The following is a 26,960-nucleotide window of genomic DNA, read 5'->3' on the forward strand; positions in this document are numbered from 1 at the left end:
ATGTCCCGCCCGGGGGCCGCCGATCCCGGTGCCGCCGTGGAGCGGCTCTGCCGGGAGCTCAACCTGGACGCGGCGAGCGCGGCCGAGGCGCTGCGCGACTTCACGGCGCTGCGGGGCACCTACAGCCTGGAGGTGAGCGGGGCCGGGCGGGGGCGGCCGGGCGGGCGGGCGGGCGGGGACGGGCGCCGTCCCGCCCTGGGCGAGCCCGCGGGACGCGGCGCTGCCCCGGTGACGGCGGCGCCCGTGCCCGCAGGGCGAAGCGCTGCACTGGTTGGCCTGCGCGCTGTACGTCGCCTGCCGCCGGAGCCGCGTGCCCACCGTGGGGAGCAGCCCGATGGAGGGGAACGGCGTCTCCCTGACCCGCATCCTGCGCTCCGCACGCCTCAGGTGAGCGCCCCGCCCGCGGGCCGGGCTCTGCCGGTGCCGAGCGCCGGGAGTGCCGTGCCCGCCGTGCCTGCCCTGCCCCTGCCCCGCCCTGCCCTGCCAGAGCCTCTAGCCCAGGTGCCGCTCCTTCGCTCCCAGCGCTGCCAGCTGCGGCGGGCTTAAAGCAGTAAATCCGCTGTTATTACAGATGGAAATTAGATGCAAACATTAATTTCCAACTTCAAGCCTTTAGGAAAGCACCTGTGTCGGAGCAGCAGCTGTTCTGCACACGCCAGTTGTTTCTCTCAGTAGTTAATTTTACCACAAACATCTCGGTGTGTGCCATCCCGGTACAAGGTGTGTCTGGCTCAGGATTCAGGCCAAATTCGGATGGAGTGCTGGTTTTTCTGGGAACACAGCACTGTTGGTCACAGAACTCACCTTCTGCACAGCCCCCGGCGCAGCTGCCCTGGGGACACGGGGCCGGAATGTTGCTCTTGCTCGTTCCATTTAAAGACCCCACTTCACGCTGAGCTGCTGGAGGGGTTGGGAGTTATTTACATCCCCAGCTGACAGGCGTTTGTGCAGGTAGCTTTGACAGGCATCTACTCTTGGCTTGTGTTGTTGCCTGTCGTGCACCCGCCTCAGCACAGGCAGAGCTGTGCCTGCACTTTGCTGCCCACCCTGCCCTGCTCTGTACAGCCATGCTGGCAGCCTCCACACCAATTTAATGTTCCCCTGCCTTAAAGAGGGTCAAGGAGAAATCCCAGCGTGATAAAAGGCAAAAAGCTGATAACATATGGTTTGGGAGTCTTATCAAAATAAATTGTAAATCCACATAGTAATTATGTCAGTCTTCAAAGGAGTGAGTATGTCGCATTTTGGCTTTTTAAAATTTTAGAGTGGAAGTTAGTTAAAGCTCAAAACAGACTTTTCTTTTTTCTTTTAAGTTTAATTCAGTTTTTTAGCAAAATGAAGAAGTGGATGGACATGTCAAACCTGCCCCAGGAATTCCGAGAGCGAGTTGAGAGGCTGGAGAGAAATTTTGAAGTGTCAACTGTGATTTTCAAAAAGTTTGAACCAATATTTTTTGATATATTTCAAAACCCTTTTGAAGAAAGTTCCAAACCGCATCGAAGCAGGAAGCAGAGGTATTTCTTAGGTTTGATGTGACTTTTCCCTGGAAAGAGTTAGACTCAATATAAGTTTATGAAAATTAATTTCCAGAGTGATGGTGTCTCTTTGACTCTGAAATGCTGCCAGTGCAGAGCCACCCCTGAGCCCGGTGGGTGCCGCTCAGGCCAGCTGGGCTCCCCATGCAGCTGCTGTTGCACAGGAGCTGTCCCACAGAGAGGTGTCAGGGCGTGCTGGGGACAGGTACCATGGGGTGGGTTAGCTCCAGGGTACAGTGAGATCAATGCTTGAACATTTGCAGAAATAGCTGAAAAGCACAGGAGTGGTTTGTGTTGGCACAGTGCTGGCTGGGGGCTGGTGTCACACACAGCATGGTCCCTCTGCTCAGGGCTGTCACATCCCTGTGGCCTCCATGCTGCCATGCTTGCCAGAGGAGTGGGGGCACAAATGGGAGGAAGTTAAAGCTGATGTGCTCGTTTTTATGACAAATTTGGGAACTGAAATGAAATTTCCTTTCGGGAAGGGAAAAGGAATCTTGCGATTTCAATGGGGACCAATAGAGGAGTCTTTGGTGCATGTCTGTGCCCTTGGTGTCATCTTCAACACACACATGGAATGTCTGCCTTACTGAAAGGAGCTCATCCATGCTCCCTGCAAGGATATGTGGCTGTGACAGCTTTGTAGTGAGATTGTAACCCTGGGGATGAGGGAGCCAAGCTGTGATCTGCAAGGTGTTTTTGTCCGTTTCTGTGGGTTCTGTGGATGTGAGGGGGGATAATTGTTGTGGTGCAATGCTCCAGTGTCCTCCCACAGGCAGAGTGCAGGGGAGGTGCTTTGTTGGTGTTCCTTTCACAGGGCAGTTTTGGTTGGTGCCACTGCGGCTTTGGCTGCTCTGTGGGTTGAGTCATGTCGTCCTTGGTCTTCCAGCTCCGTGGGCTTGGATAGTTCTGCTCCAAACAGGAGTCAGCAGCTGAGCTGTAGTACAAGCTATAATTGCCTGTTCTGAAGGGATGGCTGATGCTTTAGTAAAATATTTTGGAAAAACCATCACTGGAATATATGTAGCCTTTGTCACCTCCCCACGTGTGGCTGTAGGAGGGTTCTGTGGGAGGTGTGAGAACAGCAGAATAGTGTGGCAGGGTCAGAGGCCAGAGGCAGCCTTTGGCTTGGGAACAAGGTTGGGAAGTCGTGGATGTGTGCAGGACGCTGGAGCTAGGTCAGGCATTGTCTGTCAGGCAGTGAGAGCTGAACTCAGGACATGTAGCTTATATTGTGCCTTAATGTGAAATTAAGACAGCAGCTTCAGCTGCTGTTTTGAGCAGGGAAATGGAATGAAATTTGAACTGTAGAACAAGGTCTGGCTCCCTGGAACTGAAGAGTAACTTCTCCCCCTGTTGTTCTTGTTGACAGGCGGGTGCCATGCAGCGTCAAAGATCTCTTCAACTTCTGCTGGACTCTCTTTGTGTACACTAAGGGTAGGCTGCTTGCTTTGCCTGCATGGTTTGTATACATTCCCAGCTGTGAACTTCTGTTGTGTTGCTTGACGTGATGTGCTGTCTCTTAAAGGTAATTTCCGTATGATTGGAGATGATTTAGTAAATTCCTATCATTTACTTCTGTGCTGCTTGGACCTGATTTTTGCCAATGCCCTTCTGTGTCCAAACAGAAGAGATTTGCTAAATCCATCATTTAAAGGTATGGTGGGGATAGATTATTTCCAATCAAGTGTGCTTTGTTCTCTTGGCTCATTTGAAGTGAAGTTGAAGGTTGGTTGTCTTCCCCCCTCCTGGCTCCCAGGCTTACCAGTGGAATCCCACACTCCGGAGATGAAGGGCTCTGAGGATCCTCCCTGCATCATTGGCACGCTCTGCGAGCTGCACGACGGGCTCCTGGTGGAGGCCAAGGGCATCAAGGAGCACTACTTCAAACCTTACATTGCAAAGCTGTTTGATAGGAAGGTACATCTTGTGAGTTTTATCAGCGCTTGCTGGTGCTCCCTGGTGGTCTCGAGGTCATTTAAGTCCTGCAGGTTCCACAGGGAACTTGTTAATGAGCAGAGGAACTGAGACTGGCTCAGGTTTTCTTTGCGTTTTAGCAGGACCAGAATTCCCTCACACTTTTAATGCTGTGTGCTGGAAGGTCTCCTCTGTTTCAGCATTTTATGTCTGTAAAGAAGCTTTCCTTTCTTGGCAGTGTGAAACTGAATCATGAAGGATGGTGTTTTCTTCAGGCACAGGAAAAGTGATCTCCTTGTGAAATAATTGTGTGGAATGTCTGTCAATGGGGTGTGTGTCCTGCTGCTTTTCTTGAAGTTGAGCAAAATGCTTTGAAAGGAGAGGTCGAGGTTGCAGATGTACAAATTGTCCTGTCTAGTTCTGATCCTGGAAATGTTTTCCAAGTTCTGTGGAAGCATCTTTGTAGTTGCTCATTGAGCCAGTCCCTAAGCCAGCAGTGAGCAGATGTGGCATTGCAGGGCTGGCTCTGAGCAGTGAATTTGTCTGGAGCTTGGATCCAGCTGGGCTTTGTGCTCTGTCTTGGTAATGGCACTGTAGCCCTTTGGTCGAGGCCAAAAAAAAAGAGTCCAGTTATGCACCTAAATCTCTTTTTTTTTTTTTTTTGACTAAAACCATCATGCTCGCACACTTGAAACAGTTCTGATTTGATTATCTAAGATACTTCTGCTTTTTATTCTTAGATCTTAAAAGGAGATTGTTTATTGGATCTTTGCAACTTTACAGAAAATAGGTAAGCTACAGCTTTTGTTCTCAATCACAGGTCTTGGTTCATGTCTAAAGCACAGGCCTTTGTGTACTGAATCTCAGTTTTACTGTTCCATTGTGATTCCATATCTAATGGGTTTTGAGTATTTGACCACCAAAGCTGCTCTCTGGCTGAAACACTTTCTGGATCAGAGGTGTGGCCATTGTCAGGAGTTCAAGCTGCAGGGATTTTTTCTTGGTACCAGGTTTTTTGGTGCTTGCTCTGATTTTCTGGCAACCATAATCTTTGAACAATGTAATGCAAACTAAAACCTTGGCTCTGAAGGTTACAGAGATGCTTCTATACACATATTATTTCCAGGTAGGGAGGTCTCTAAATTTATTTCTCTATCTCTAATTGAGTGTATAAATCTGTGAATATGGCAGATGGACTCAAAAGAAAAGGAAGCAACAATTGCAAAACCACAGAAAAGAGGTGAACAGTTTCAATGGGAGGGAAGTGTCGTTGTTTCAGAAACTCTGAATTCACTTTGAAAGCTACTTTAAATGCAAACTATAAAAAATCTTTGTCATTTTTTTTGCCTTTTACAAAAAAAACCTAATAATTTGTTTCTGCCTTTTGTTTGTGAGCTTTTAACTTGTTGGTTTGCTTTGGGAATTTTGAGCAAAGACTCACTTGTTTTAACAATGTAGATAACACCTCAATTTAGATATAAAGTCGTTTCTTTGATCATTGAAAACTGAATTTCTCTTAGTATTTCTACTTTAAGATTAATAGTCTTCCTTCAGTAACACTGTCATATGGAATGATACAAAGGTCCCTGTTCTTTTGCAAGTAGTCTGACATCTCAAAGACTCTTGTAAGCATCTCTGGGGTTTTTTTTGTCCAGCTTTTCACAGACCTTTACATTTTCCTAAAAGACATGGGGCAGCTGAACCTGTGATGCAGTGAGGTTTCCTGTGGGATCACAGGTTGCTTGTGCCATGAATACATTATTATATTCCATTATTATACATGCTGGAACTGCATTCCTGGCCCAACTGCAGGCAGGATTATTGGTGCAAACCATTTCTGATTTTCATCCAGAAGTTCCATTCTGCTTCCCAAGTATATGTTTAAAGCCTTGCAACCTTGGGATTAAATATTCCTTTTTTCCCAGCTGGGTTTGGTGGAATAAAGAAAATGAAGGATTTGTTTGGTATCACATGTCAGTGATGATTTTAGAAATAAAACCCAGTCAGAAAACTCCTCACTTTCCCCTACTCTGCACCATTATTAGAATTATGGGCTACAGAGTGGCAAGCCCAGAAGTGCAGCACTGGGTGCAGTTCTCCCTGGTGCACAGATTTAACCTCTGAGCAGCACTTCCAGATTGGTTTATTCACAACTGGCGTGAAAGCCAAGTTGGTTTTTCCCTCTTCTTACTGATACCCAGATTCTGGTGGAAGGTGATTCCTGCAGTGATGCTGGAGAGGTTTGGGGTGCAAGGGCAGGCAGGGATGGCTGGGGAGGCTGCTCAGGGAGGCGGGAGCAGCCCTGCTGCCAGAGCATGAAACTCTGACCCTGTGTTGGGCTGGGGCAGCTCCTGAGCTCCTGGGGCACCTTCTGTGTTTCTCAGCAGCTAAACCTTTGCTCTCAAACCTGGGCTTCTCTTTCAGCAAAGCACTGAATAAAGAGTATGAAGAGTATGTTCTGACCGTGGGTGACTTTGATGAGAGAGTTTTCCTGGGAGCTGATGCTGAAGAAGAAATTGGCACTCGAAAATTCCCTGAAGATGTGCCAGGAGAGAAAACGGCAGCACGAGCTCACATGGAGTGTCATCTGCAGCAGCATTTTGAAAAGGTGATTCATTTAACATGGCAAGCTCACTTGAAGATCTCCTTCAAGTTTTCTCACCCTTATGCACTCTTTGAATCATTGAGGTGGCTTGAAATTTCTTCTTCCTGGGAGAGGAAGATGGTGAACACAGGCTTCAGTGCTGTCTTGCTATAAGGAGAAAAGGTGGTATCTTTTTTCCTGTGGAATTTTTAAAATAACTGTTCCTTAAACAGAATGAGTGCACTTTCATGTGTATAGTTTGGTTTTGTCCACGAAAAATCAGTAATTAATACTCAAATACATATTTGAGTCTTAGTTTTGATCGAGCTTCATTTATACCCCACAATCATACCACAAAACCTTGACACCCACTGTTTCATTTCTTAGGAAAGGAAAAGTCAACTTTTCTATGGAAAATAGGATTCACACATAAGCCTTAACAAAGTCTCTCTTCATTACAGAAAGTAGCCTATAAACAGAGTTAATGTTTCACTGTGTTTAAAAATGTATCTAATGAAGCTGACATGCAGGAAAACAGTTGCTTGATGACTTTTTAATCTTGGATAAGGGGGAAAAATAGTATTGGCTGTGTGAAAGAGCCATATACTGTTGGATTTACATATCAATTAAAAAAATAAGAATTCTTATTCTGCGATACTGGTGCAAGTGTAAATGAATCATAGGTCTTGGCTTTTTCTCCCAAATATAAGTGTATTCTATAACCAAGCACATTAAAGATGGGAGTTTGGAAAGGGTTTTTTAATTCTAAGCTTCAGTTTCTGTAGTACAATAATATTACTGTTTATGCATAACAGCTGCAGGCTTCACCTTTTCTCACTATTTGCCTTGTATCTTCAGAATGTTGTCAGTTCAGATAATTAAATCCAAAAACTTTATTGTGTCGCTTCCAGACAGCAGGATCCAAATAGATAAGTACAGTCCACAGAGCTCCGTCTGCTCAGTGCCACTGCATCCTTTGGATGGAGGATGTAGGGAGCCCCATTTCCCAGGGAATGTTCTCCTGGAACCTCCCCTGGGCAGCTCTGCCACCCACTCCTTGTGTCACCAGCTAATGCAGTTGGCAGCTGAGAATGGAAGCATGTGCTTCCTCTTCCTTGCCCTGTATTTTCAATGTTCAAATAAGCCTAAAAAGTTACAGGTTTTAAGATTTTAGGTCTTGTTTTACTGTGTTTTAGTTGTAAAATCCCTTTGGGTCAATTTTTGTCTGCTCAAAGATTTGTTATATTTTCTATTTATGGAGGTTATATTACAGATATATTTTGGAGATTATATTATAGATATATTTTCTATTTATGGAGATTTTTAGTCACTTCTGAGCTCTCAGGTGAAGCCTTCACGTGGTTCTACTAGTGGTGTAATTTTAATCTTTGAAGGAATTTTGCAGGAGATGCTCATTTGGAAGGTGATTGAAACAGTGTTGTTGTCTGATTTCTGTTTATTATTTTTCTCTGTCTGACAGAAAAGGTCATTTGCACCTTCAACCCCACTGACTGGCAGGAGATACCTGCGAGAGAAGGAAACTGCCTTCACTCCTGTGGCCTCAGCCACACAGAGCGTGAGCCGTCTGCAGAGCATGGTGGCTGGGTTGAAAAATGCACCAAGTGAACAACTTACAGCTATTTTTGAGTGAGTATGTCCACTTCAGCTGCTTTCATTGACACAGAAATTCATCTTTTGGCTTTTTTTTCCCTTTGGGGCAGAGTATTTTGGTCTGTGTTTCTGTATTATTTCTTGTTGAAGGATTTTCTGTTTTCTCGATGGTCTCGCCTGGAGAAGGATGGCTGGACACACACACCCCCATCTGACTTGTCACCACCATTGTGTTAATGGAGTTTCAGCTTTTGCTGATCTTGATTTATCTGTCTGCTTGAAAGCCAAATGCTTTTTTAAATTTGTTTGCATTTTAAACAAGTACTTATCAATTAAAAGATGTGGTGACCATGTTGGCAGAGGTTTTGGAGAAGGGCTTGTTCAGCTGGACAAGCTGCAGTCTTTGCCCTCAGCTGGGAAGATAAAACTAAGCACATACAGGCTGCCCATTTCTCCCTGACACTGCTGCAGGGTGTGTTGGTGTTACCCGTGGCACGAGGATGAGCCTCTCATGGCCCTGGTCACTGTCAGTGCTGACCTGGAGTAGCAGCAGCCGCGTTTCCCACTCAGGATGTGCCTGTTCCCTGAGCACACTTCAGATCACTGCCTTCCTCCCTGAGCACAGCTCATAAAAAGCAGTCATTGAATAGTAAATACCTGTGAAGTTGCTGGGTGTTTGCCTAATATCTTTCCAAGTTAAGGTCCTGCTGTGTTACAGTGTAAGGTCTCCAGATGTATTTTTACAAATCAGAATGGACATTTAGTATTAGCACTTAATATTTGAAGTCCAAAAGCGATGTTCTTTTTAAAGTAACCATCATAAACAGGTGAAAAATATTACTTTCTGTTCTCATCTTTGGAGTTATGTACATTTGAAGGTTTTGCTAGCACTAGTTCCTAAAAGTTTACAGCTGTGCTCTGTGGGATACATTTGTTTAGAATGTTTCTTGGATTGTTTTTATAAGGACTGATACTATTTATACTCTACAATTAAGATATTAATGTGTCTGTAGTCTCTAATTAAACATGTGGTTGTTCCAAATAATAAACCAGACTGTCAAGAAAGAGGTAAATATTAAAATGGGAACAATAATTGAATAAGCCTTTGGCAAGAGCTGTGATGAGTACTTTGCTCATCCTGCATGTGAGTTCAGCAAGCACTCAGATCTATGTACTGTATCCCTGGAAGAAATGGAGAAACTATAGTTTGGACTATGTCATGTTCTATGCTTTTCAGTATTTTCTTTTTCAAACTAAAATTCCATGGAAAAGTTTTGAAGTTAATTAGAAGGCTTTGTTCAAAGAGAAACCTTAGCTGATTTTAGTTCATGTCAGAGTAATTCAGTGTCTTAATTTGACACAAGCCACGGGCCACTGTCCTCTAAAACAGAGTTGCTGGAAAATTTAGAAGCATTCAGAATGAGCATCTCCAGCTAGAGATATTGTGGCCCTTTTTTATGGCAGTGACAATGTGGAGTTCATCAGTTCCCCCAGTCTTGGTAGGGAATGGGAAGATGCTGCTGCCTCTTCCCTCTGAGCTTTCCTGTGCTGCCTCAAGCTGAGCTGGCCAGTGAGGTGTCGTGGGTGCCTTTGGATGGATGGATGGATGGATGGATGGATGGTTGGATGGATGGTTGGTTGGTTGGATGGATGGATGGTTGGTTGGTTGGTTGGATGGATGGTTGGATGGATGGTTGGATGGTTGGTTGGTTGGATGGATGGATGGTTGGTTGGTTGGATGGATGGTTGGTTGGTTGGATGGATGGATGGTTGGATGGATGGTTGCTTGGCTGTTGCAGTATCCTCCTCTCTCCTGGCAGGTTCCTCTTCCTCCTCCCTGCTGCTGTGGTTCTTGCTTTCTCCTGTGTTTGTTCAAGGTGTGCAGATCCTCCCTGGCCCTTTAGGAAGAGAGGACATGATACTTGTGTATGCTTTATGTTTTCCTCTGTCTGTGTGATACAGGTTCTTGCTGATGAGGAATGCTTGGTGTCATTGGCTTATCTTTTTATTTTGATTTTATGGTTGTTGTTTCTTGATGTTTATGTTTTTAAACTGGTTATTAATTGGTATAAACAAAGCTTTGTTTGCCTTTGGCTTCAGGTCTTGTGCCCGCAGTCCCTTGGAAAGCATCATGAGCAGAGTGAAGGAAATTGGTGAGACCTTCTGTTGCTGCTACACTCAGTCAACAGATGAGCAGCCAGGATCTCACATAGGTATGGACTGAAAATACTAAACCAGGGCAAACAGAATGCATACCTGTACTGTTTTCTGTATTTAGTACAGTGGGGCTGGTTTTATCCCAGGATACACCCAAGCAGAAAACTGCTGCTGTCAAACAGTACACTGTAAAGAATAAAAATTTATGGCAGGGTAAACCCAAGACTGCAGTTCAAACTGGGATAACCAAGAAATCATGGAAAAGCAACTCTTAGCAAGTGTAAACTTGCAATTTTGTTAGCTTTATAATTTAAAGGAAACAGAAAGCAAATAGGAAAATAATTATTGCAAAATTACATCACAAGAGATATTACAATAAATAATCCTTTAAAATGTTTATGGAATTTCATGCTGTGTCTGGGACTAGTGGATTTCTGAACTTTTTTTTTTGTTTGCAAAGTATGTATATACTCATGTGAACTATTGTTTTGGATGAGAACAGGTGCTGGTCAGATCAGTCTTAACCCTGTTTGTGCCAGTGGCATTTGACTTAATCTCTGTTGATTTTAAATTTCAGATTTTGCTGTAAACAGATTAAAACTGGCAGAGATCTTGTATTATAAAATCTTGGAGACTATAATGGTGCAAGAAACACGGAGACTGCATGGGAAGGATCTGACTGTAAGTAAAGAACCAGTGAAAGATGAGAACTCTTTTTTGTAGCTGTTTCTTGGGAGTTTATCTTCAGGCAGTTTCAGAACAAAATACTGTAAAGCACTCTGTGTATGTTGTTAATACTAAAAAGGGGAAATACATGGGAGCTGCCAAAATGTATTTTTCTTCTACAATTTAAACCAGTATAACTATCATAATTAAACATTTGAATTTCTGTTGCCTTCTAGAATTACAACTTTATGGACTGATAACTTTTATTATCTTCTTTACCCAATGAGCAGTACCAATGCTTCATGTTAGACAGCACTACATTTGCTCTGTTTTATGATGCACAGCAATGAGGCCAGCTCATTTGTCCACAGCATGCAAAATGTGATCATTTTGGTGTTGTTACTCTACTTCTGTTCTCCTCAACGTCCCTGTAAAGAGGAGGTTGTAGATTGTAGTAGGAGTCCTTGTAAAATCTATGTATTGTGTAAGTGGCTGTGCCCCAGTCCTGGTTGTTCTAAATGAGCTACAGCTGTGATGTCCTTAGTTGGGCAGCAGCTGTGGCTAATGAAGATAACTGGGATAAAAGGGGATGGGTTGGCCAGAGGGAGCCTTGGAGGAGCCCTGACAAAGCAGCAGGAACAACACTGCTGTGAAGAGCTGCTCGTGAGAAACCCACCTAGAAAGGCACGGGATTCTAGAAATAATATAACAGCAGTATGATTACAATAGTGGATGGGAGAAGAGGATGGCTTCTTTCCAGCAATAAGCTGTGTAGTGTCAGTGCCACAGAACCCCAGCCTGTGTTTCCCAGTTGTGAGGGCCGTGGCCGTGGTGTGCTCTCTGCAGGCTCTCCTGGAGCAGGATGTCTTTCACCGCTCCCTCCTGGCGTGCTGCTTGGAGATCGTGCTCTTCGCCTACAGCTCCCCTCGCACCTTCCCCTGGATCATTGAGGTGCTGGACATCAGGCCATTCTACTTCTATAAGGTAAATAAGCACTGGCCTAGGACAGGATTGGTGTTAAAAATGGCTTCTTACTGGATTAAGAGTCCCAGAGTCCTCCCTAGGGAGTCAGGTAAGGCAAGGACTGATATTAAGTGTGCATCAGGATGTAACTATAGGACACAAAATAACGTGACATGGATGCGCCGCCCTTTCAAGGTAAAAAGAGACTTTTTAATTTCTGACTCCAACATTTATAGATTTCCAAAAGTGGCAGCGGGTTGGAGGGTGACAGTGCCACCTCTCCAATGACACTGGACAAACCAACAGTCCATCAAATTTCTCCTCCTTCATAAAGGAATGCAAAACAATGAGTTATTTACATGAAGTGTGTGAGAAAGTTTGTTACAAGAATGTCAACATCAGAAGGCTTAGAAAATCTTAAAAAATCAGGGCAACATCAGGCCTATTCTAAATGCTGGCTGTCCTGAAATGTATTACTTGGAAGGTGTAATGCCAGAGCTGAAGCTGAAATATAAAGAACAAAACCCATTTTTTAAATTGTGCTGATCTTTAACATACTGCCCATCAACTTCTACTAGACTAAAGCCTTCAAGCATATATTTTGTTGATCTTTATTGACTACAGTGTAGTTCTAAAATAGCAGATACATATCTGAAATATTGGCTTTGGCTGCTACTACTTATCACAGACTTGTTTTGCTAAGTTTGGGGTCTTTTCCTTTATGTAACAAAACACAGAATATCTTTTCCAGTGTTTTCTCTGGTTTTGCTCTTCATTTAACCACATTTTTTCCACTTCCAATGTAACTTGATTTTTGACTACTTCAATCCTTTTATCACCTGCCCATATACCTCCAGCTTTTGCTGAATGCCTAGCAGCTTACTGGGGTTAGTTCTGAATAAATCAAGTAGTTCTCTTTGGATGACAGCAACTGAAAAATGGAAGCCTTAGAGAAAGCTGGTTCATTATCTGTCATTCCTTTTTCCTTTACTGCCCAGCTGTGCTGTAGCAAATCTGTCAATATTGCTGTGGCTGGTGGTAGCCTCCATCAAAACTGGTGCACATCCAACTTTATGGAACAGATTTATGTTTGATTTGAATTTTCTCAGCTATTCAGTGTATATTCTTGCAGCACTCTTATTTGGACAAAAATTGCCATTACAGGGGTCTCACACAGGAGAGACTTGTGACATTTGTAACTTTGTTCTCTAGGAGTAGCTTCTGTAGCAGGAATAAACAAAACTGGTCTTCCATGGAATTTTGTGGCATTTCCATCCTCGGAGCTTTAACAAAACAGGCTGAATGCTGCTCTGATAGGAATGACACAGGGTGGATTTTGTGTTGGAGTATGATACTGCAGTCAGCTCTGTTCAACCCCCTTTTGTCCATGTTAAGGGTTCTGAGTGCTCCTTAAATGAAACTTTAAGCAGTGGTTTTCAGCTCCTCATGTTGTGGGCTGCTTGTTGGCAAGAGCTGAAATGCTGGGGCTGTCACATCCCCTGTCACATCCCCAGCTCTACCTGCTCACCTGTCCCAGGTCAGTGCTGCATGTGCCCAGTGCTTTCACTTGTGCACAGTTAGCAGTGGTGAGAGAGGCCCTAAAAACCCCAGAGTGGATTGTTCTGCACTTGTGGCATATCTGCTGTCCTCTTCCAGCTCCAGGTTGCTTTGGGAAAGGGGGTTAAACAAAGAGGGTTGGGGAAGATGAAGATGTGAGGTGGAGGCTGGAGCACTCTGTGTTGACGTTTTAACAGGAGCCTGAAATAAATAACAGTTAGATGGTGTTAAGCATGAGCAGTGTGACATTGCTGTGTGTGTGTGTCATTGCCATCAGGTTATTGAAGTGCTGATTCGGTCTGAGGAAGGGCTGTCCAGAGACATGGTGAAGCACCTCAATAGCATTGAGGAACAGATTCTGGAGAGTCTGGCCTGGACTCGGAACTCAGCACTCTGGAATGCACTCGAGGCCTCGGAAAACAAAGTCCCAACCTGTGAAGAAGTATGTGATCTCATTCCTGTTACTAGGAAATTCATGTTCTTTTTCTCACTTTTTTAATTTGGAAAACTGATCAAATGAGATTGTTACTGCAGAAAATCTTCTATTAATAGATTGTCACAAAGAAGGGAAATTAATTTTTTATCTTAGACTGACATTTCTTACTTCTCAGGTGATATTTCCCAGTAATTTTGAGGCCAGCAATGGAGGAAGTGGGTTTGGGCACTTGCCCATGATGCCATTATCTCCCATAATTCATCCTCGAGTGAAAGAGGTTCGGACAGATCTTGGTGGGAGTTTAAGACGAGGTAAGTTTAAGGCTTCTGATATTATTTGAATGTGTAAATTTGGGGAGAGGGTTACAATTCTTTGTAATTGGAAAAAGCATCCTAGAATCTGAATTGAGAGTTCAGAATTGTGAAGTTTATTTGAGCAAGAGAAGGTCTAGATGCACCCAGTCAAACCAGTGCTGTGACTAACTGGCTGCAGACAGTGCTTCCCTTCTGGATGGAGCAGATTTTGCTCCTGGCTTGATGCCAGGATGACCTTACTCTGAGATGGATTGTCATCAATCACTTATTGTCCATTGATGTTCAAATTTTTCCAGGTTGGTTTTTTTTTTTCCTTTCTGTTGGTTTACGGTCAGTGAGTTTGACTGGATTTTACCTGACTTTTTTTTTAGATATAGTGACAGAGCTACACTTAACTCCTGCTTCCTACAGAGCTGTGTTTGTGCTGGGTGGAGGACAGTGCTTTGCCTGCAGTGTTCTGTCCTCTGAAGCTGCTCTTTGCAGATTCCTGGATCTCACACAGAACTGTCTCCTGACACTGAGGGGTGCAGAAGCAGTGCCAGCACTGCTGTTTCCTTTGCATGCTTCTCTAGTTAGGAATTGCAGCTTTTGTTGTATCCCAGACACTGGTCCATATGTTCTTGCACATGCTATGTGAGCTGATGGGTTGTGTAATGTTGTCTCCTTCAGTGTTTGTGTGGCAGCAAACAAGGCTGTTTGGTGTTTTTTTAAATACTCCTTGGGAAGGAGATGTACCAGCAGTTTCTGTGTTAGGGTTCGCTGATGGAAGAGGAACCAGACTGGAGATGGTGTCTTACATCTGTCTCTCAGTCCCTGCAGTCTCCAATCAGTCTTACCTGACCAGTTATCCAGATGATTTCTGACTCATGGGAAGTAGGAAATTCTTGTCGCTGTGATTGTCACAGACTGCAGCAGAAATGCAAAAAGCCTGTGAGCAGAAGCCTGGTACATTAGTGCTGTGTACTTCAGGCTTATTACTGGAGCAGATGTTTGAAAGCAACAGGAAAGCCTGAGAGGAACTGGGGCTGTGTGAGAGTGGAGTCACCTGTTTGGGAGCAGTTTAGAGGGAGTTTGAAAGCCAGAACATAGGGAAGGCAGCATGTCCAAGGAGTGTGGTCAGGGTTTCTGTAAAGGAATGTGTTCACAGGAGTAACACTTGCAAAAATTCCCTAATTGCTAGGCTGACTGGAGTAAGTACCTCTGATCCTGTGTGTTCTTCAGTCCCTGTGGATCAGAGTGACTGCTCGGCTTCCATGTGATACCTGATGGCAGAACTGCACTGTCTGGGGTGACTGCAACACTGAGAAAAGTCAGACTACAGATCTTGTTCTTATCACCTCAGAACAGTGAGTTCTGAGAGCAGGCCTGAGCTATAAGTGATCTCTGCTCATGTAGTTGGAAGGTATCCTTTCACCTTCTTTGCAGAAGTATTTCCATTAAGCTGCCATTGTTAAGGTTTTATATTTTCTTCCTTGACATGCCAGACGTGCAGCCATTGTCTCCAATCTCCGTTCACGAGCGCTACAGTTCTCCTACAGCTGGGAGTGCTAAGAGAAGGCTCTTTGGAGATGACAGCCCCAAAGAAACGCAGATGGAAAAAATCTTAATGAAAGGAACTAAGCTGACAATTGCTCCAGCATCAAGCATTGGTGCTGAAAACATGTCAGCATCTCCTGCCCAGACAGTGCTGACCATGACAACCACTACAGGACCAGGAAAAGCAGGACAGAAGGTCACTATCCCACTGCATGGTAGGAATTCTTGCTGCTTTTCTTCTCTGCTAGGATATTTTCTTTAGTCTTAAATTATGCTTAGACCAACCATGCATCTTGAAAGTGTGTTGTTTTTTCTTTCTAAAAAAACAGTTACTTTGTCAACAACAGCTGTCCTGGTTTGAAGGACAGGTGTCTGTGAAGAAAGGAAACCTCCCCTGGAATGGAGAATATGATCCTCTTCCCTCTGAATTATTATAACTTTGAAATGACAGGGCTTTCAGGCAAAGATACCAGAAGAGGAATAGCAGTTCCTTGCTAGCGTGTGTGTATAACGTGGCAAACCAACCCCCAGCCCGGCAGCACCGACGAGCAGACGCAGAGCCCCAGGGCCGGCCTTGTCCCGGCTGCAGGCACCTTCCCCTGCGGTGCAGTTCCGGGCACAGCCAGCAGGGGCGCTGCTGGCTCCCGGCCGGGCAGGGCGGGGCGATGATTCCCCCGGGGCTGCAGGGGGCGCTGTGGCGCGAGCTCGGCCGCCTCTCTGCGCACGGCAATGGCGGCCGGGCTGGCGGAAGGGATGCACAAGGGGCTGCCTTTGGAACCCTCAGGGACGGCCGGGCCCGCTGCACCTCCGGCGGGGGAAATGGACTGCAGCAGGAACCTGGGAAGCAGCTGGAACGCCAGAGGCGAGCAGATCCTGTTGTAATAAATGAGATGTAGCAGAAACTGCAGAGCTGTTGCCCCTGCGGGGCACCCCGGCAGGCAGGAGTATGGCACTACAGGGTAGTGAAAACTCAGAAAAGCAGCAAAAGAAGGGCAGGGGCGGGCAGGGGTCTCCTCTGCAGCAGCAGCATCACACAGCCAGGGAAATGCATCCTCCAGGACGGGGCTGGGGCTCGGGGTCCCGGTGTTTTTCCCTGAGGCACCCAAGCAATGGCAGGGTCCTTTCAACGAGGCAGGGTGCCGGTGACATTCCCGTTCGGTGGCTGCTCTGATGAGCGAAAGCTCACTCGTGGCACAGAAGCAGGACAGGGCTGGGCTGCAGCAATGAACTCCCCATAAACAGCAGCTGGAGCATCCTGCTCTGAACCCACCGGCGAGAGAGGGCGAGGAGCCGAGCCAGCCTCTCACCACCCAGCCAAAATTTGAGGTATCTTTTATCTTCCAAAGAGAAAACCCACCAGGTAAAGACAGTAGCCAGTCAAATCCTTCCCCATCCTTACCCTGAGCCAAGGCAACTTCTTTTATCTCTCTAAATTACCAGTGGTTCTTGTCTCTTAGAAATGTATGGGAGAAAATTCCCTGAGAAAAAGAAAACAAAAGGAGCAATCCTAAGCTCCAACTGCTACTCAAAAGGTTAAGTTTATATTGACATCACATCCTTGGAGACATCTGATTCCTGGTAAACACACTGAGGATTTCTCCTCTTGCATAAGAGATCATGTTTGTGCTCTTTCCAGTTTTACCTCACCCATTAATCGGTATTTCAGTTCTCAGCTCTGTTAATGATTTACTGCAATTTTTCTTAATTTGTCTGTTAAAATCTCCAAAGGCTCTGGAACTTCTAGATAAGAGTTACCTGCTAACATTAGCAAAATACTCTGAGACTTCTGTTTTGTTGAAGTTCGGTGATACTTGAATATTTCTGAAAATGATACATGAGCAATGAGTTTATAGCCATTCTTCATTTAAAAATTGGGTCTATAGTTAAAGATTAAAATAAGAATTCTGCACTAATCATGTTTAAGGAGATTTTCACCAAGATAATTTGATTACTGAGGAAACTAATGAGGACTGTATAGGATATGCTGCCAGTTTTGCAGAAAAAGAATAAAAATAAAAGAATGCCCACCTTCTACCAATAGACTGGAAAACCAAATACAGAAATTGTGATTGCTTGTAAAGTTTGTACTTTAAGATAACCTTTAGAAAAGATCATTCACATTCAGATTCTCCTTTTAAACCTTACCAGAAATGTAATTTTTACTATTTCTGAAGACTCTGTGGGACAGACTGTAGTACAGAGGACGAGATGTCTTCAGTATCAAATGTTCATAAATGAGTTTGATTTGCTGTTTGACTCTGCAGCATGAAGAGAGCAGCCAGTTTATTTCTAGGTATGTGTATCCTCTCCAGGTATTTCAAATGACATGGGTGGAATCACCTTGATCCCCATTTCGATTAATTTAGGCCAGCCATGTAAAGTGGATGCTCAGGCTCCCTGCCACCCTCCTGGGACCCAAGGAGCAGACGTGGCGCTGCCCGTGGCCGGCAAGCCGAAGAGAACGGGCTCCTTGGCACTGTTCTACAGGAAGGTGAGTGCCCTTCTCCTCCTTGGCACTGTTCTACAGGAAGGTGAGTGCCCTTCCTCACAAGGGGCTGTGCTTGTGCTCCTGTGCAGGAGTTGCAGGGGTTGCACGGTCAGGACGGACAGAGACGAGGTCTCTTTGAAGCCAAGTCGTGTAACTTGCAGTTTGTCACAAAGGGTGTGGGTGCAGGGCCCTGCTGGGAGCTGCCAGCCGCAGCTCGGAGCAGGGCCAAGAGAAGAGAGGCTTAAAGTGTAAGAGAGTTAAAGACAAAGGTTTAAGAGTAGAGAGCATGTAGAAAGGAGGGGGTGAAGGAGTGCAGAGGGAAGACAGAGACAAAGAAAGAAAAGGGCGCGAAGAAGAGCGAGAGCAAGAAGAGAGATAAGAGAGCGCGAAAAGAGAGCAAAGTTCTCATTACAAAACAATAAATCATCTTCAGTGCTGAATATTCAGATTCTCATTAATTAATCTACTACAGCATGCATATCTTATAACATTTCTACACAACTTATATGAATCACTACATTACCATACTATGTTTACATGTTAAACCCTAAATCTTATTCTTTGGGCCCCATCTGCCAAGCTGCAGGGTCTGCTCTGACTCTTAGGCCTGCCTGCTTGCAGAGGAAATTGTTTCTTCCAGGGGGGATTACATTCAACTGGTCACAACTAAGGTATCTCAAAGGTTGCTTTCATTTCAATCTTGCTTATAGTTTCTATATTCTCAAAATCTTTTGCCAGGCAGTCATATTTAAAAGGCTTTCTTGTTTCATCCTCCCCAACACTCCTGGCCATGCTGGAGCCTGCCTCCCTGTACAGCTCCCAGTACCTTCAGTCCTCATGTGCCTTGAGCTTGGCACATGCAGTCCTTGTATACCTTGAAGAAGAAGGAAAAAGATGTTGAGTGTTGCAGAGTCCAGTTTTCTCCTTCCTACTGATGGGATTTTTTTTTAAATTTTAATTAGAAGCTTCTGTTAATAAATATGAAAGGCATACTTGACTTCAGATTTTACTTCTCTTGGCTATTTTGATTGCCCCCACATTTGCAAGGGTTAGACAGAGCTGACAGGAGAGGGTTTTCCTGTGTGTCACTCATTCAAAGCTGCACTGCTGTGGACCCAGCATTGGAGATGCTCCTTTGCCACGTTTACATCTGCCCAGCAGTGCTGATCTTCCTGGGCTGGGGGCTCAGGAAGCAGTGATGAATAACATAGTAGCTTAAGGTTTCTAAAAAGAATGAGTTTGAAATACTGCAGGATTTAAAGATTAAGTTAAGAACTGGGTGTCCTTCAGAGAAACTTCAGACTACTTACTTATAGTTGCTTTCATTTTCAGTGTGCATTTTGTGAAGGGTCTTTGGAGGAAGCAGGGTAACTTGGGCTAGATGACGACAAAGAATATATCCCTAAATTAGTCTCTCTCTAAAATATTAGAAGATTTTTCTTTGCTGTTATTTTCTTGCTAGGTAAGTTTTATTTTCTGAGATTTTCCCCTTTGAGGGTATCTGTATAGATACAATAGATCTTAAGAAGTTCTACCATGAGCAATCTTTAAGGTACACCTTAATACAAAAAATAATTTCTGAAAACACTTGTAAGCCACATCCTTTGTCTGAACTATTGGTTCTTTAATTTTGCCAGTGACAGGCAGTTTCTCTGAGAAAGGATTAGGAATTGATCAGTCACCTGCCAGTTGGGAATGTTGCATTTTGGAAGTTTTACTCTCAGCTGGGGAGAACTTCAGGTGTAGCTGTGTCTTTGACTAACCATGTCATAGACAACATAATCCCTCTTAGTTATGGAGAAGAACTAAAACCTTGACTTATATTTGTAGTTAAATTTTGACTTTCCATTTATAGTGATCATTGTACTCAGAATGATAATTTTCCCCTACTTTCCTTTCTTGCTCCTGTTCAATAGAGCAAGTGAAAATGACACTACCCCTTCCTGCTTTCCAGCTTAAGGAAAGTGCCTAATTAGTTAGTGAGGGATATGGTATAGGAGCTGTAGGCGTAGTGTTTTCAGAAGGATTTTCTGCAAGTGTTAGAGGTTCAACAGTTGGAGAGTGGACAGCTTAGTCTTTGAATCCCAAAATTCCAGAATGATTTTGGTTGGAAAGGATCTAAAAGATCAAATCATTCCACCCCCTGCCATGGGCAGGGACACTTTCTGCTAGACCACACCCATCCAGTCTGGCCTTGAGCACTCCAGGAGAGGGCAGGAGCAGCTGCTCTGGGCACCCTGTGCCAGGGCTTCCCCCCTCCCAGGGAAGGGTTCCCTCCCAGTGTCCCATCTGAGCCTGCCCTCTGGCTGTGGGAGCCACTGGCACTCCAGGCCCTTGTTCCAAGTCCCTCTCCAGCTCTCCCAGAGCCCCCTCAGGCAGCAGAAAAGGCTCTGAGGCCTCTCTGGAAACTCTCTGAAACTCCCACCCTCCCAGATCGTTCATGGGAGAGGTGTTCCTTCCCTCTAGTCATCTTTGTGGCCCTTATAGAATATCTCTGCTTTGATGCCTTTTATTTCTGCAGGCCAGGATGGGCTTGTTTGGCTTCACTCTTTGCTGTGTGTCTTTTCCTCCCAGGTGTACCATCTGGCAAGCGTGCGCCTGCGGGACCTGTGCCTGAAGCTGGACGTGTCCAACGACCTGCGCAGGAAGATATGGACGTGTTTTGAATTCACCTTGGTTCATTGTGCTGATCTTATGAAGGACAGGCATTTGGACCAGCTCCTCCTCTGTGCTTTTTATATCATGGCAAAGGTAACATGTAGTTTTAAGAAATTAATGGAATTTTATGTTCAATTTTATGTTCAAAATATCAGGTGTGTTCAGCATTTACAGTTTGACTGTATAATTCGTGTCGTATTACTGGAGGGAAGGGGAAGGTCCTTCCAAGAAGTGGATGAAGTCTCAGTATGGTTTTTTCCTTGTTTTGCATATCTTAGCTCACTGGCTCATTGATGGAAATTCTTGACAGAGTTTTTCTTCTCTTCGTGGGTGCATTCACAGTAGCACTGGTTGACACAGACAAAGCACTGTGTGGTCTTATTGCCCTGTATTTGTTTTCTGTCCCATTTGTCATCTTGACAGTCTGTTGATCTAAACTAAAAATTCCATTACAATTACAGAATTAGGCAGGTGCAGAAATTTGCAGGAGCAAATTTATATAAGGTGATTTCTATTCCCAAAAATCCTTTTAGCTTTTGATTATTCAGGCTGCGGAATTGAGGTGGTTGCCTGTTGTGTTTAATTTCTTATTTCATTTGACAGCTTTAATTTAAGGTGGTGTTAAATTGGATTGTGAAACTGGACTATTGGTTTGACTCAGACTTGAGCTGATGGTTACAGTGTCCATAAAGCCTAATTCAGACACAAAATTCAGGAGGCTGGATTATCTTCTCTTGAGGGCAAATGAAGAGTAGCAGTGTGTGGAGGGAAACTGATGTTTAAATTGTGGCTGCCTGTGCTCTTAACTGCAGCATGGGTCAGGCCTACCTGATGTCAACACTGATAGCAAAGCCATTTAATAGTGCTCTGTATTTTATCATGTAATTCGTCAGTTGTTTTGGGGTTTTCTATAATCCAAGCTTTTGAATGCTGTCTCCAGTGCAGTGTGAGACCTGACAGCTTAGCCAGAGACATTCATGCATTGTCTCCTGGCTCCTACTACAAAAACTGTTGCTTGTCTGCTCTTAAAATTACAGATGTATGGCTGAAAAACAGAATGCTTTAAGAAATGAGCTATTTTGAAATAAAAAAGCCAAGTGAAATTGCATGTGTGTACCTGCCTAATGTCTTGCTCAGGATTTCCCCACTTTCTGTTTAGAAAAGTTAGGGATCCAGTTTCCAAATTCACAAAACACATTTTTGACTTAATAATATTTCCTTTCTTTAATTTAAAGTGCCACTGGAAGAAAAGTCCGGAAAGGAGTAATTCCTAAGCATCATAACTAACAAAAAGCTTTAGCAGCTAAGAAACAAGGAATTCCTGAACAAGAAAAATCTTTGTTGTTTCATGCTCTCATCACTAGAGATAAATTTTTAAATTATGTATCCATAGTAATACTCCTCAAAAAGTTAAATACTGGACCTAGGCAGTGCAGCCTTCACTCTTTGCACTTGGTCTTCAACAGCCTTTTCTTTTCCAGGTAACCAAAGAGGAAAGAACTTTTCAGGACATAATGAAAAGTTACAGGAATCAGCCCCAGGCAAACAGCCATGTAAGTCCATAACACTGGCTTTACTTTTTGTAAAGCTCAGAAGTGGCTTTTGAAGTCTTTGTGCTCATAAGAGAAGTGAAATCCTCTGCAGTGTTATACTTGCCCCTGTTCAGTTGGATCTCATCTAGTCTCTGACCTGCTTGCTTTCCTTGACAAGAGTGTTTTTCCTTGCTATCTTGTAGGTTTATAGGAGTGTCTTGTTGAGAAATACTTCTGATGATGTTCCATTGGACAAAAATGCAAACCCAGATATGGAGATGACAGAAGGTGAGTACAGCAAAGGAATTTGCTCTTTTCAGTAACATACTTGGGGCTTTTCAAGAACTGAACAGTCAAGTAATAAGTGGAACAAGTTTTACAGTTTTAAGTGTATTAAAGAAAAATAAATGCATTGTTGAAAAAGAAACCATCTTGTAAGTAGCTCTCCTGTGTATTAGGTATGGAAAATAACACTTCATTTACCTAAATTTGGTTGCTCAGGGTGGAAGTGTTTTTTTAGTATGTCAGTTCTTGGATGGCAACACTGATAACAAAGAAGAATGAAGATAAACAGTGCCTGGAATATTATGGTGGTTTTTTTAATATCATCTATTCTGAAGACTAAAGTAGAAAGAACTTGTTTCAGAAAATAAAAATGCTAACTCTCCAGGACTGCCATTTCTTATATTCAGGCTTCTTTTAAATAAGTAATGGTTTCTTTGCTCTGGGTTAGAGAAGAAAATGGATCAGAGTGGGATTTGAGAAAAGGATGGAACTGTGCCATGCCTGTTGTGAGTGGCATGTCAGGAAAGTGAGAGATCAGCCCATGTATGAGCCCATGAGCAGATCTGTAGCCAGGACACACGTAGAATTTAGTTTGTTCTTTGTGGCAAATTCCCTCTGAGTGGGATTCATCTGCCTAATGAATATTAGAGCCATTTTTAAAGGCCTGTTGAGGATTCTGTCAGGGTCATGGAAAGTACTGATCTCTAAATCCTGTCTGACACCTCCACAGTTACTGGATGACTTGGAGTATCTGAAGTGACACTGGGCTCTGGTGTTTTGTCAGACAAATATATGTGGTTACAAAGTTCTTCAATGGCTTTTCCTGCCAGACTTTCTTCAGTTTATGGGCTCATGTCTCCTTTACACAGTATTAACTCCAGGTCTTTTGATGCCAGTTCACAGGAGCTGTGCTTGTGTGGTGAGAGGACATGGAGTCACTTATGGGTGTCAGCTGGAGCTTTGGATGTTTGTCTCAGTGCCCTGATTGCCAGAGACTTTGTGTGCTGCTCTGTTTTACTTGGCAGACAGCAGAATGCAGGACACGTAGAACTTTGTGTAGCACTTCAGCTTAATTAGGGGAGAGCAGACATCAAGAGAAATACACTTGCTGTGTGGCTACAGCTTTTCCCACTTAACAGAACGTGCCTGAACAAATGGTGTCATGACTGCCTTGGTGCAGATCTGAGTTGAGCACCAAGTTTTTCTCTGCTAGCTGATCACAACAGACTTTCAGAGAAGCCAAAATCTGGGAGCTGTCAGACTGCTTAAAACTTAGTTTTAATACCAAGTAATGGCTTTGTACCACTCCCCACACTCCCCAGAGTAAACATGGAAGAAAGGGTCAGTTGTGCTACAGTTTCTTGCTACAGCTGTTTACAAGTTTGGAATAAAGGTTGATACTGGCCTTTTTAGACATAACCCACAAGCCTGCTCACAGCAAATGGTAGCTCCTCCTGATGTTCATAACCACCTGCAGCACACCCTGCTCCTGGCTCAAGCACATTTCTTGAATTCCTGTCATTGACTGGTCAATTTATGGACAAGTTCTTGCCAGCTGGACATCGTAAGTTCAACTCTGAAGTGCCTGGTTTGCCAATGCTGTAGTTTTGAAATCTGAAGCTCTCTTATTGTTAGACTCATCTGTGAAAGCTGGCAGCTCCTTGGGACGGTCCACAGCAGAGAATTTGAGTGAGTCAGAAACAGAGGAGAGAGGAGATCTTATTAAATTTTACAACGCAGTCTACGTAGGAAGAGTAAAGTCATTTGCACTCAAGTACGATATCACAAACCAGGATCATGTGGTAAGTCAAGTATTTTGGAATTAATAGTCAGAGTCATTTTTTCTGGCGGTTAAATGTATGTCAGTAACTTTGTCTTGTCACCTGATGTGGGTCGAGTCAGATAATTGGAGGTAATGGTAAGAGCACTTGCTTTAACAGCCTTTCAAGAGGACAAATGTAGATGCTGCTCAGTTTGCAAACCCATTTCCAACTTTTTTACATCAGTGCAATACCTACTTGCTCAAATGCCTGTGGACTGTGTAAGGCATCTGGAAGATTAATTCTGTTGCTTGGTCGTTCTTTGATCTGTTGTTTCACTGTGACGAGATAAAAGACTCTAAAGAAGGCCTGGGAGTGTAGGAATGCTGTGTTGTGCGAGGCTGTTGGGCTGAGCAGCCGTGTGTGCCCGTGCAGGTGGAGGCGCCGCCGCTGTCGCCGTTCCCCAGCCTGCGGCCGCAGGCGGTGTCCCCGCGGCGAATCTCGCAGCAGCACTCGGTGTTCGTGTCCCCGCACAAGAACAAGAACGGCGCCTGCCTCACGCCCCGCTCTGCCCTGCTCTACAGGTTCAATGGCAGCCCCTCCAAGGTACAGCTAAAACAAGGCTCAAAGTGGTTGAGAAATTTAATCTTTAATTAGGGTGTGGTCTAGTGCAGTTCTGATGTGTTATATGAATGGTCTCTCTCACTTTGCACTAAAGTTAGAATTCTGTATGTAGATTCCACCACTCAGACTGCAGGATAACCTGTTTTGTTCACTGATATTTCAGCCATAGAGCAAGCTTGAAATGGAGTCAGAGTAACTCATTATTTTTGTCTTGATCGCAGAGTTTGAAGGACATCAACAATATGATAAAGCAAGGTGAACATAGGAGTAAGAAGCGAGCAATAACAATTGACAGTGACACTGAATCTCCCTCAAAGCGACTCTGCCAGGAAAATGATGATGTTCTACTGAAACGTCTGCAGGATGTTGTCAGTGAGAGAGCAAATCACTAAAAAGCTTCTGCTGTCTGTGGATCTCCAAGTTACAGAGCTGGATACAACATTGTGCTATTTATTTCTTGCTTTTGTATATAGACAACTGTCAAGTTCCTTCAACACTGAACTTTCACCTGACTGCCACAGGACACAAAAAGTAAGAGTTATGTAGGAAATGCCAGTGATCTTCATGCCCAAAGATCACACTGTGCTATAACTTACTCTGAGCTGTTTTAGCAAAAGAGTGTTCTGTGAAACCCATATTGGATGTTCTCAAGCCCCATTTGGAGCATCATGAATTCTGAGTGTAACTCAGCTTGGAATACCAGTTTTATTATTAGAATAAGAGTGATAAAGAAATTAGTGAAATCAGTGAAGTTTCCTCAAGCTTTTGGCATTTAGAGAAGAAACTTACAAAGTGCCTTATTTGAAAAGAATACAGAATTTTATGTATTATTTTACTGTGGAGTAACTGGAGGGAAAAAAAATAAATTATTTAGCCTCAGAAAGAGCTGAGTAGTTTTGAACTGTCAGAACTTATGTTAAAGTGTCGGTTGTGACATGTATCTGACAGCTTTTGCGGTAACAAAGGCAATAATCTAAAAATACAAATAGTGGTGACTGAGGTTGGACTCTGGTAAAGCTCACAGTTCTGTGAGCCTGAATTCCCTTTCTCTTGAGCCAGTGGTGCTCCACGTTGGGAGGCACAGAGCAGCCTGCCCTAGATGCTGTTCATACAGATGGCAGCTCACCCATGAGAAAACACAGCTGAAATCAGCAGCTGGGGTTTGGCCATGTTAAAGCTGTTCAAATGTACACGTTTTTATAACAATTTGAATGTCTTATTTTTTCCTGAAGACCTTTAGCCTCTTGTGTAGTATCTACACTGAATGTAAGCCCATCACATAAGGAGGTGTGTATGTGTGAGGTTTTATAGCTGTTGAAGGCTTGGGTTCACTGGAAAAGTAGAAATTCCAGCATCCAATTCTTGTGACCAAGTTTTTAATGCTGAAGACCTGGTAGGATCTATTTTACCAAAATGGAGAAAAGTCAGGGTTTACTCATTACTGTAAATCAGTAGTTTGATCTTATTTTATAATTGTGTTTAAGGTTAGAGCCATAGAGAAACTTCTCAGCACTGTAATTTTCAGTTTCTGTGTAACTGAACTGAAAAAAAAGAACAACTACACAGGACTTGTTTGAGGGGCTCTGTTTCCTTCATTGGCTGGGTGGATTATCCCCACAGGCCATGGGGAGAACACTGCCATGATTTTGAGCAGCCTCAGCAATGATGAAGGAGAAATTAATTTCTAAGTGTAGGTGTGCAGGGACACTACTCAGCAAGGAGTAGGAAGTTTACAAACTTGGTTTTGAGTCATTAACTACTTGAACATTTGATATTTTTTTAAACTTGTTTACTTTCAGAAAAAGGTGCTTGCCCATGGAGAGCTGCAGTATGAGGAAATGGCTGTGCAGTGGAATAGGTTTCATGTAGATATTTAATTTTATTCAAGTTTTAATGTTTGTCTTCAGATTTTCAGATAAAAAGTGGAGGATTGCAGCCTTTCTGCAGTAGGATAGGAAATTTATGGTTAGGCAGGACAGCATCAGTCTTTCCATGGTATTGTATGATGATAGTTTACAACCATTGACATGGTTTTAATTCAATATCATGTGCACATCTCCTGGTGTCTCTGCTCCCCACACTGTCACTGCCTTCTCTCACAGTAGACAACTGATGGAGCCAAAATCCTTAATAACTGTTATGTATAGTGCTTCTTCAGTAGGAAAATGAATGTACTACAACTGGATGCAGTTCAGAATTCTTCACCTTTTTAGGTGATCTAAAAACTATTTTGGGCTTGTTGAACAGCTAAAACAATAGCTTACATGAAATTTTTGTAACGGTTTCAAAGTGCCTTCACATGTAAATCTGTATTTTATAATAAACAACTAAAAAGCA

The 26,960-nt window shown here is 43.8% G+C and overlaps 1 protein-coding gene across 3 annotated transcripts; it reads left to right on the top strand.

Annotated features, from left to right (window-relative positions):
* On the top strand, positions 1-26,960 carry RBL1 (RB transcriptional corepressor like 1). 3 transcript variants are annotated; one of them, XM_064729838.1, is made up of 22 exons: positions 1-132; positions 254-387; positions 1,314-1,514; positions 2,908-2,972; positions 3,064-3,192; positions 3,295-3,455; positions 4,193-4,242; positions 5,877-6,060; positions 7,517-7,683; positions 9,748-9,860; positions 10,382-10,485; positions 11,317-11,454; positions 13,268-13,432; positions 13,602-13,737; positions 15,225-15,491; positions 17,589-17,767; positions 20,339-20,515; positions 21,904-21,975; positions 22,158-22,242; positions 23,875-24,041; positions 24,435-24,605; positions 24,845-26,960. In XM_064729838.1, exons 1-22 carry the CDS (start codon positions 1-3, stop codon positions 25,013-25,015), a joined length of 3,168 nt encoding a protein of 1,055 aa, XP_064585908.1. In that variant the 3' UTR covers positions 25,016-26,960. The 3 variants fall into 3 exon arrangements, with proteins under 3 accessions (XP_064585908.1, XP_064585909.1, XP_064585910.1); XM_064729839.1 differs by having other exon boundaries at positions 3-132; positions 17,643-17,767; XM_064729840.1 differs by lacking the exons at positions 1-132; positions 254-387; positions 1,314-1,514 and having other exon boundaries at positions 1,576-2,972; positions 3,164-3,192.

This window comes from Zonotrichia leucophrys, chromosome 20 (genome assembly GCF_028769735.1).
Source record: "Zonotrichia leucophrys gambelii isolate GWCS_2022_RI chromosome 20, RI_Zleu_2.0, whole genome shotgun sequence".
Taxonomy (NCBI): Eukaryota; Metazoa; Chordata; class Aves; order Passeriformes; family Passerellidae; genus Zonotrichia; species Zonotrichia leucophrys.